The sequence below is a fragment of the Thermothelomyces heterothallicus genome (genome assembly GCF_042370625.1).
Source record: "Thermothelomyces heterothallicus CBS 202.75 unplaced genomic scaffold P884_scaffold_2, whole genome shotgun sequence".
Lineage (NCBI taxonomy): Eukaryota > Fungi > Ascomycota > Sordariomycetes > Sordariales > Chaetomiaceae > Thermothelomyces > Thermothelomyces heterothallicus.
This window is the reverse complement of record NW_027192563.1, coordinates 165,339-174,543: the sequence shown is the minus strand read 5'-3', so window position 1 is coordinate 174,543 and position 9,205 is coordinate 165,339. Positions and strand designations below refer to the sequence as shown.

General features: G+C 57.6%; 3 protein-coding genes across 3 annotated transcripts; 1 reads left to right on the top strand and 2 right to left on the bottom strand.

Moving 5' to 3' along the window:
• Positions 1-4: 4 nt before the first annotated feature.
• Positions 5-1,277, bottom strand: P884DRAFT_235770 (Phox homologous domain-containing protein). Its single transcript, XM_069439963.1, has 3 exons — positions 747-1,277; positions 205-526; positions 5-96 (listed from the first exon to the last, which is right to left on the bottom strand). The coding sequence occupies exons 1-3, from the start codon at positions 963-965 to the stop codon at positions 68-70; spliced, it is 570 nt and encodes a 189-aa protein (XP_069300890.1). The 5' UTR covers positions 966-1,277; the 3' UTR covers positions 5-67.
• Positions 1,278-1,438: 161 nt separating this feature from the next.
• P884DRAFT_282283 (Pre-mRNA splicing factor PRP21 like protein-domain-containing protein) lies at positions 1,439-3,662 on the bottom strand. The gene is made up of 2 exons (XM_069443591.1): positions 2,226-3,662; positions 1,439-2,152 (listed from the first exon to the last, which is right to left on the bottom strand). Exons 1-2 carry the CDS (start codon positions 3,553-3,555, stop codon positions 1,842-1,844), a joined length of 1,641 nt encoding a protein of 546 aa, XP_069300889.1. The 5' UTR covers positions 3,556-3,662; the 3' UTR covers positions 1,439-1,841.
• Positions 3,663-4,631: 969 nt separating this feature from the next.
• P884DRAFT_191931 (glycosyltransferase family 39 protein) lies at positions 4,632-8,037 on the top strand (the record flags this gene model as incomplete). Its single annotated transcript, XM_069437633.1, has 6 exons — positions 4,632-4,891; positions 4,957-5,246; positions 5,308-5,591; positions 5,648-7,114; positions 7,339-7,813; positions 7,886-8,037. The coding sequence occupies 6 exons, from the start codon at positions 4,632-4,634 to the stop codon at positions 8,035-8,037; spliced, it is 2,928 nt and encodes a 975-aa protein (XP_069300888.1).
• Positions 8,038-9,205: the final 1,168 nt, after the last annotated feature.

Genomic DNA, 9,205 nt, shown 5'->3' with positions numbered 1-9,205 from the left:
GAGGAGGAGGAGGAGGAGGAGGAGGAGGAGGAGGAGAGGAGGTGCATGGCGAGTCGCTCGTGCAGCGTCACCAGGCGTTGCGGTCCCAGTTAGGATCTGTCATATGCCATCCGGCATGGGTCAGCTTCTGTCCCCCGGATGGATGCCCGTCGGCGCCCTCACAAAAGGAGAGAAGAGAGCAAGGTAAGAAGAAGGAAGACGTACCCTGTACAAAGGCGGCCAGGACCTTGCTCCCCGTCTGCAGCAGCGGGTGGCCGACGACGATCTTGAGGAACTTCTCGAGGCCGGCGCGGCGGCCCTCGATCACGTCGTCGCTGAACCGGTTCGTGAACACCTTGCCGGGCAGCGGGGGGATGGTGACGCGGGCGCTCTCGCGCTCGAGAATGTCGCGGAAGTACTCAAAGTCCGAGTAGCGCCGCCGCACGCTCGAGTGGCGCACCTTGAAGGCCGGGATGTTGGTGCGGCACACGATCTCGTAGTCGGTGTACATGTGCCGGCCGATGCCGTGCGTACGCGGGTTGCGGACCTGTTGTCGTGTTCTCTCCCCGCGGGGCCCCCGACATCTCACCGTCGCGGGCCGGGGTCCGTCGGTCAGCCTGTCTTGTTCCTTTTTTTTCATCCTTCGATTTTCATCTTGTTTTGCCGTTGCGTTGCGGCGGTTGCTGTGTTGCTCCATGTCCAGGTGGGCAAGGAAGGGGCCGGAGGGAGGGGGAAGGGAGGGAGAGGGTGATTGATGCTGAACGAACCTCGATTTCTAGGAAATTCTCGGGCGGCCCATAAATCTCGTCGAATGATTGCGGTCTCGATTCCGGCAGTGACTGCAGGATGGGTCGGTGAAGGCGGGCAGCGGCGGCCTCGGCGGCTGACCTTGTTGCGGACGATGTGGAGGAAGACGCGGGCGTCTGCTGCTGCTTCGAGTCGGCGGGCGCCGTTTGGGTGTTCGCATCATCCGTCTGCGACGCCATCTTGGCTATTGCGGATGATAGCGGCGGCGGTGTTACTCTCGCTCGATGTGGTGGGAGAGAGAGAGAGAGGGACTCCCCTCCTCGTTCGTTGCGGTCTACGGACTCGTCCCTGATGCGACGGGGTATGTATGTAGGTAGGTAGCGCGTTTCGTGCGCTGTTTCTGGGAGGTATGTTCTCCAGTGCGTAGGCTGTCGAAGAAACTCCTGTGATGGTCGAGTTGTGGGAGAGCCGGGACGGCGCGTGATTCGAGTTGGAGGCCTTGTCGAAAGCTAAAGCCGATAAGCTCAACAGGATGGCAAGGTGGGGTAACTTCCAGAACCGCGGATCGGTGGGACAGCCGCAATGACCACTCGCCCCTTCAGAGCATCCTACTGTGTAGTATACTTGTATATACAGACAGTATACGACGCGCTCAGCGGCAGAACATTCCGCGACAACATAGCCACAGGTTTAGAAGTAAGTGATTTGGTTTCTTCGGGATTCCATGCAACTCAATTACCCTCTCAAACGCCTGATGTATTCTCGTGTCTCTACCGTACATGCGTGCACACGTATACCGTACTTTGTTGCGCCTGCCACTGTCCATCATCAGGAGGCTCCCATCTCTAGCACGGGCTCCGTTGCCGGTTTTTCCCGCGAAGCAGGTTGACATGAGCCTCGCAACATGGGTTCTCCAAGTAACAGCCTCCTCAGTCTTGAGCCGAGGACATGCCTCATCAAGCGCACGCTCCAACTCCGCTGAGAAGTGGTTATGGCTTCTAGGGGAAAACCTTGCCACACCTATGCCGTGCTGCCCGGCCACCGCACTGGTAGAACGGTTTCGGTTTCGGTTGACCAAGAAAGACCATGAATGTAGAAGCCCAATGCGGGCTCCTTCACTTCTTGTCGGCAAACTTTTGATGGATAGCCCGAATTTGCTCGTCGAGGTTGAAGGTCTGTAGCTGATTGATATGCGCCTGGCTCTTGCCATCCGGGTTGCCATCGAACGCGTGGAGCGCAACCTTTTTTCTCCGCGCAAGCTCCTCTTCCGAGACGGCCTGGCCGGTGGTGGTGTCGAACACATCGCTCCGCTGGCTGGCGAGACGCTTGAGGTTGTTGGCCACCTCTGCCGTAGACAGGTTGGTCGTGGCATACCGGGCTTCGGCCTTGGCCTTCTGTTCCTTCCACCGTGGATCGAGCAGCTCGACTGCAGTCCTGAGTTAGCACGACCACCGAAAAAAAAAAAAAAAAGAGAAAAAGTATGAGAGAGGGGAACTGACTTCTCATGTGCTCGTCCATCTCGTTGAGCGGGATCTGCTGCTTGCAGTTTGGACACATTGCCGTCTGCGTGCCGAACTTGCTGGCTGCTCGTTGCGCCGCGCGCGGAACATAGTTCTCCTTGATCTTCATTGGTGCAGCGCCACCGCGGGCTTCGGCCTGCGCCTGCTGCACACGCGTCCGTTCTTGCTCCTTCTCCTGTGCCTTTTGAGCCTCCTCCTCCTTCTCCTCCTCGGCAGACTTTGTGCGCGAGGCGAGAGGGACAGGCGCGCCCTGTGCCGGCGGTGGGGGCGTATTGTTGGCCTGGGTGGTGGCAGGTGCTGCTGGGGGTGGCTGCGTGGCTCGTGCTTGCGCGCCGTATGTTTGGGGCGGGTAGGCGTTGTAGCTGGTGTCTTCGAAGGGGAAGGCCTCCTCGATCCGGAGGGTAGAGCTGACCGAGACCTTGTTCTTCTCCTCCAACGAGGCGTACTGGAGGTCGTTGAGCGTCGTCGGAGGCGGGAGGTTCGCCTGATCGTCGGCCTCGGTGAAGACAATGGTCTCGACGACGACAAAGTCGTTCCAGTCGATCCGCGCAAACTCGATCTTCTTCTTCTCCTCTTCCTCCTCTTGCTTGGCCTTCTCGGCCTCCTGCCACTTCGCGTACGCGGCCCTCTGCTTCGCGCGCGCCAATACCTTGTACTTGTCCGCAACGTTCTGCCGCAGCTGGTCGACCCGCTCCTGCTGGGCCTTGCCCCCCTCGCCGTTGACCCCGCTCTCGCGCAGGAGGATCGTGTACTGGTCAATCATGCTCTGAAAGAAGTTGTGGAATGTGTGGTTGGGTATCAGGAACTGAAATTGGGGGTTGCTCGCCTCACGCTGGGCAAGCTGTGTCATGAATGGCCGGCCGTTCTTGGCGACGAACAGGGCAGTTAGTCGCACGATCTCCAAGTCTTTCTGGCTCATACGAGGCATACGGGCTGAGAATTGGAAATCCGGCGGCTTTGGCGGCCCCGCTGGCTTCTCCTGGGCGGGCGCGGCGGCTGCCTCTCCGACACGGCCAGCCGAGAGCGCAGTGCCCCGTCCGTTCCTGATCTCTTCTTTGCGCCATTCGTAGTACGCGTTGTACGGGTCGGAGCTCGACATCAAGAAGCTGAACTTGGGGTTCTTGCCATGGTTGTCGCGAATCCGCTGCTCAAGGCCGGCACCACCGCGCATCACGTAACCGGCCGTTTTCTCGATGGCCTCGCGGATCTCGCCCGGTGGCGGGATGATGACGCCCGGCGGCGGCTTGAGATTGTCGAGCGCCGCCGCCGCGTCTGCGGCCGCATCGCCGTTCGTCGCCGCCACAGCCATTACACGTGTTTTGTTGATTGCCGATTGTTGTGATGGATGCGCAGAAGCTGGTGTTCGGGTTTTCCGTGACAGGCGCCGTTCGCGCGAGTGTTGATGGTTGCATTCCACGCACAGGCAATCCCCCCTTGTCGTTTTCGAGGTTTTGACTTACGCTACGGGAGTTAGTCTACACAGTACTGGTAGTGTACGGCGGAACATGGTCCGTGCAACAGCATCCGTGGTACGCCTTACTCCGTAGTACACTTGTACGGAGTACTAGATAGTATACGGATGTAATCTATATGGATTACTTGTATTACGCAGCATGCGGTATTATCAAGGTAAGCGTGAATGGTCAAGGTACGGACGTTATTGCAAGGCTCCAGGATTCAATAAGGGCTTGAAGGAGATTTCGATCTGACTACCACCACAATCTCATATAGCCTCGGCTCACTCCATTGGCTGGCTTCGGCTTGGTGTTGCGTACTCCGTACGGAGTATTCGTCGTGTATGGAATACCGCTCGTACGTGCCAAGGAAACGTTCGTATCAATCAAGTGGGCTCGCCCCGGGTTGCGGACCGGGGAGTGGCTCGTGCCATGCGACAGGGAACCAATCGATGCCTGGCACAGCCCGGGAACCCACCAGCTTCGACCGTTTACAGAAGGACAAGGGTTAGTTAAGGCCACTTCAGCTCAATCAATTTTATGGCGAGATGCCTGTCAGCGCAAGCTTCAACTGCAACCCCCTTTCCGAGTCCCCTCAGCGATCTCCGAGATCGAAGCCAGGACAAGACACACTGGCGAGCTCTCTCGTCTTTCTTTCCCCCTTCGACACCAGCCGTTCTTCTTCTGTGGTTGTCGATTGGACCTTCTGCATTTATCCTTTGTACTTCGATGGTAACCTTTTAATTGGAGCTTGACCTTTCGCGACTCTCGTTAATCCCCCGTTTCTTTATGATCGACGCGCCTGCGGCTGCAACCGCCACGACGTTTCAACGCACGCTCTGAATTAAGCCCGACGCGCCGAACCTCGAATCGAAGCAGTCCCGCGCTGAGGTCCGGATTACCACGCCAATTCGTTGTCAAACCGCCTAGCATGGCTCGATCGGCGAGCTCCAAGCCGCCGGTCGCGAGGGCATCCCCCCCGCCGGCGCCGTCGAGCATCATCGATGAGAAACTCAACTCGGACGCGACGAAGCGCAAGGACGATTACTCCTCCGAAGGCGTCGAGGACCATGATGTCTTTCTGCTCCCGGGCTCCGACTTCAAGCTCGTCCTCGCCATAACCCTGCTAGCTGCTGCTGTGCGCTTGTTCCGCATCTACCAACCCAGCAGCGTCGTGTTCGACGAGGTCCAGTATGTTTCTCGGCGCTCTTCCTTCCCGCTCGTGACAGACCTTGGCTGACGCACCATACCGACAGCTTTGGCGGGTTTGCGACCAAGTACATCAAGGGCAAGTTCTTCATGGACGTGCACCCACCACTCGCAAAGTTGATGATCACGCTCTTCGGCTGGCTTGCCGGATTCAAGGGAAACTTCGACTTCAAGGATATTGGAAAGGATTATGTCGAGCCCGGCGTCCCATACGTGGCCATGCGCATGTTCCCGGCCATCTGCGGCATCCTCCTGGCCCCGACCATGTTCCTGACCCTCAAGGCTGCTGGTTGCCGTACTTTCACCGCTGTCATGGGTGCCGGTCTCATCATCTTCGGTTCGTCGCATTGTTTCCTCCTTATCACGCTAGCGCGCCGCGTTGCTGATTGTTGCTCTAGAGAATGGCCTCCTCACCCAGGCGCGTCTGATTCTTCTCGACTCTCCTCTTATGATCGCCACCGCCTTCACTGTTCTCTCGTTCACGTCTTTCACTAACCAGCAGGAGCTGGGTCCCTCGCGGGCCTTCGGGTTGAGCTGGTGGTTTTGGCTTGTCATGACCGGCCTCGGTCTGGGTATGACCGTCAGCATCAAGTGGGTTGGGCTGTTTACCATTGCCTGGGTCGGCTCCTTGACCCTGGTCCAGCTCTGGGTTCTCCTTGGCGATTACAAGCACGTTACAATCGTATGGGCTCCCGACCTGTTCCTCACGCTTTGACGGGCTGCTAACGGCTTGCACAGCGTATCTTCGCCAAGCACTTCATGGCCCGCGTCTTCTGCCTCATCATCATTCCCTTAACTTTCTACTTGGCCATGTTCGGAATCCACTTCCTCTGCCTGCGCAATCCCGGCGATGGCGACGGCTTCATGAGTTCCGAATTCCAGTCGACTCTGAACTCCAAGGCAATGAAGAACGTCCCGGCGGATGTTCTTCTGGGTAGCCGAATCACCATCAGACATGTCAACACCCAGGGCGGTTATCTCCACTCCCACCCTCTGATGTACCCTACCGGTTCGAAGCAGCAGCAGATCACCCTGTACCCCCACAAGGACGATAACAACCTGTGGCTCGTCGAGAATCAGACCCAACCGCTCGACATCAACGGCCAGCCCATCAACGGCACCAACGCCTGGTATAAGCTCCCCGAGCCTCACTACGTCGAGAACGGCGCCATCATCCGCCTGAACCATCTCGCCACCCACCGTCGTCTCCACTCTCACGATGTCCGCCCTCCCATCACGGAGGCCGACTGGCAGAACGAAGTTTCTGCGTACGGTTACGAGGGTTTCGACGGCGATGCCAACGACTTCTTCCGCGTTGAGATCGTCAAGAAGAAGTCCAAGCCCGGCGTCGCCCAAGAACGCCTCCGCACGATCGACACCAAGTTCAGGCTCATCCACATCATGACTGGCTGCGTGCTGTTCTCCCACAAGGTGAAGCTCCCCGAGTGGGCGTCGGAGCAGCAGGAAGTCACCTGTGCCCGCGGAGGCACCCTTCCCAACAGCCTGTGGTACATTGAGTACAACGATCATCCCATGCTGGGCCCGGACGCTGAGACGGTCAACTACCGCAATCCCGGCTTCTTTGGTAAGTTCTGGGAGCTGCAGAAGGTCATGTGGAAGACGAATGCTGGCCTCGTCGAATCCCACGCCTGGGACTCCCGTCCTCCGTCGTGGCCCATCCTCCGCCGCGGCATCAACTTCTGGGGCAAGGACCACCGCCAGATCTATCTCATCGGCAACCCTGTCATCTGGTGGAGCGCTACTGCGGCCGTCGTCATCTACGTCGTGTTCAAGGGTATCGCCGTCCTCCGTTGGCAGCGCAGCTGCAACGACTACTCGAAGCCCGTCTTCAAGCGGTTCGATTACGAAGTCGGCTCCTCCGTGCTTGGGTGGGCTCTGCACTACTTCCCATTCTTCCTCATGCAGCGCCAGCTCTTCCTCCACCACTACTTCCCCGCGCTCTACTTCGGCATCATCGCCTTCTGCCAGATCTATGATTTCGTCACGGCGCGCATTCCTGGAATCGGCTTGAGAGAGAATCCTGTGATTGGCAAGGCTGGCGCCGTCGGTTTCCTTATCCTGTCAATGATTGCTTTCACCCTCCTCTCTCCCCTTGCGTATGGAAACCCCTGGACAAGGGCCGAATGCAGGCGTGTCAAGCTGTTCAGCACCTGGGACTGGGATTGCAACACTTTCTTGGACAGCGTAAGTGGTCTTCCTAATGGTGTGGTCCCGGAGAGGAAGTTGCCTCAGAGGGGGTAATGACGTTATGACTATGGGCGAAAAGGTGCCGGATCACCTGTAACGAGCGTGCCGTAGACTATTAGGAGGGGCACATATTGGCCATGACTAGATGACACAAGCATAACAGCGCTCGAGGCGATTTTTTTGAGACATCTGGCCCATACTAACTTCCATATTTTGCATAGTACGACGCATACAAGACGTTGTCCTCCACCTCGGCTGCCGCCTCTCAGACACCTCAGCAACCGATCGATGCCGAGAAGGCGCCACCGGCTCAGCCTCCCGTAGCGGGCGGACAACAAGCCCAGGTCCCCATTGTGGACGCCCAGCAGCAGCAGCAGCAGCAGGAGCAGCAGCAGCAGCAAGCGCAGGAGGAAAAGGCTAAAGTTTCCGGCGCCCCAATGGCTGGCAATAAGCGACTCGTCCATACTGAAGAGCGCGTCGAGTACCGCGACCAGGATGGTAATCTCTTGAACGAGGAACAGGTCAAGGCCCTCAAGGGCAAGGTCGAGTTCAAGACGCGTTATGAGACGCGGACCCGGATTATCGATGCCCAGGGCAACGAGGTCTTGCTGCCTCCCGGCCAGCAGGTACCGCTGGACCAGGAGCAGAAGCCCGATGCTCCGGCGGGCGTCGCGCCTCCCCACCCGGATGTCGAGGGTACGTGTCTTTCCATTGTCCTGTCAGCAGTGGAAGTCCGTGAGATCATCGGCTGACGTCACCCCGTTTCAGGTGCGAATAGCGAGACGGCCAAGGGGGGGATCCCTGATGAGCCGATCCCCGAGCCCAAGGAGAGTGTTGAGGGCGAGAGGGAACGCGAGGAGAAGGCAGCCAAGCCTGCCAGCGAGAAGCAGGAGGCCAGTGCCAAAGTGGACGAGCTCTGAGCAGCTCGGCCTTCCTGGTGTCTGGTCCCTCAAGTGTAGGATTACTTCCAAAGTCGAGGAGGCTTCGGCCCGCTGCGCTTCCTCTCCCTTTCTACCATATGTTGCACCACACCCGCCTGAAGGGATCTAATGAAATGGAGAAAGGGACTGGCGATTTGGCAGCGGGGTCAAAAAACGTTCGGTCAGCCTGTCGCGGCCGAGGACGATGTTTTTTTCCTAGTCTCATTCGTAACCACTGATCGATCGGCTGTACGGGAGTGGGGGGAGTTGTTGATGCAGCGAGGAAAGGATGATACATCTTGACTCTATCTACATCACGGCGCGGGACGACACACCGGTCCTAGATTTTCTTGGTCACATTTACTCTGAATGAATGGAATCCCACTCCGATACGTCTCTTTCTTTGGCGTCACCTGAGCCCGTTTCCGTACGAGTGAGGGGATATCAACGGCAAGGGTAGGTGCTGGAGGAAGCGAAAACGAAACAGGAATATATCAATTTCCTCTTCAAAGTCCACCGTGATTTCAATATTCCGGTGGTGTGTGATGACTATTGGTACAATGCCCCCCATCCGCTCTCCTTCATGCGTCCTGTACTGTACATACACGAAATAAACATTAGGAGAATAATGATGCCCCCCCTACTTGTTGTAAGCAAATTGCCTCGCTAACCTCCAGTCTCGATTCAAACCAGCGTTTTCCTTCTTGACACCCCTTTCTCGACTTTTGCGACAGAAGCGCCTCGTCTCAAAAGTCCAACAGCAGCGCCTCCCATTCCAGCTCGAGCCTTTCTTCCTCGCCCGAGCTATCGTGACCACGGCCATCATCATCATCATCATTATCATTGGCATTGCGGAGAAGATCATAACCGCCATCATGATCATCATTGTCATCGCGGTCGTCATCATCATAATTACCATGATTATCATAATTACCATGATTATCATCATCATCATCATTGGAAATAATACCACGACCGCCGTAGCTGCGCTCGTAAATGCCGACGCCGACGCCGCCTCGCGCGGAGTCGATCTCGGAGGAGTCGTCCGAGCCGGACTCCGAATCGTCCGAATCCGAGTCTGCGTCCGAGTCCGAATCCCAGTCAAAGGCCGACACGGGCTCTTGACGATGCTGCTGCTGCTGCGGCGGCGGCGGCGACGGCGGCATGG

What these genes read in the sequence shown, in the direction of transcription:
- P884DRAFT_235770 (XM_069439963.1), bottom strand. Translation starts at nt 965, where the DNA reads ATGGCGTCGCAGACGGATGATGCGAACACCCAAACGGCGCCCGCCGAC. An exon ending in AGAATTTCCTAGAAATCGAG is followed by an intron (nt 527 to 746) that starts GTTCGTTCAGCA and finishes ACACGACAACAG; the next exon opens with GTCCGCAACCCGCGTACGCA. An exon ending in CCTGGCCGCCTTTGTACAGG is followed by an intron (nt 97 to 204) that starts GTACGTCTTCCT and finishes GGCATATGACAG; the next exon opens with ATCCTAACTGGGACCGCAAC.
- P884DRAFT_282283 (XM_069443591.1), bottom strand. Translation starts at nt 3,555, where the DNA reads ATGGCTGTGGCGGCGACGAACGGCGATGCGGCCGCAGACGCGGCGGCG. An exon ending in GATGGACGAGCACATGAGAA is followed by an intron (nt 2,153 to 2,225) that starts GTCAGTTCCCCT and finishes TCAGGACTGCAG; the next exon opens with TCGAGCTGCTCGATCCACGG.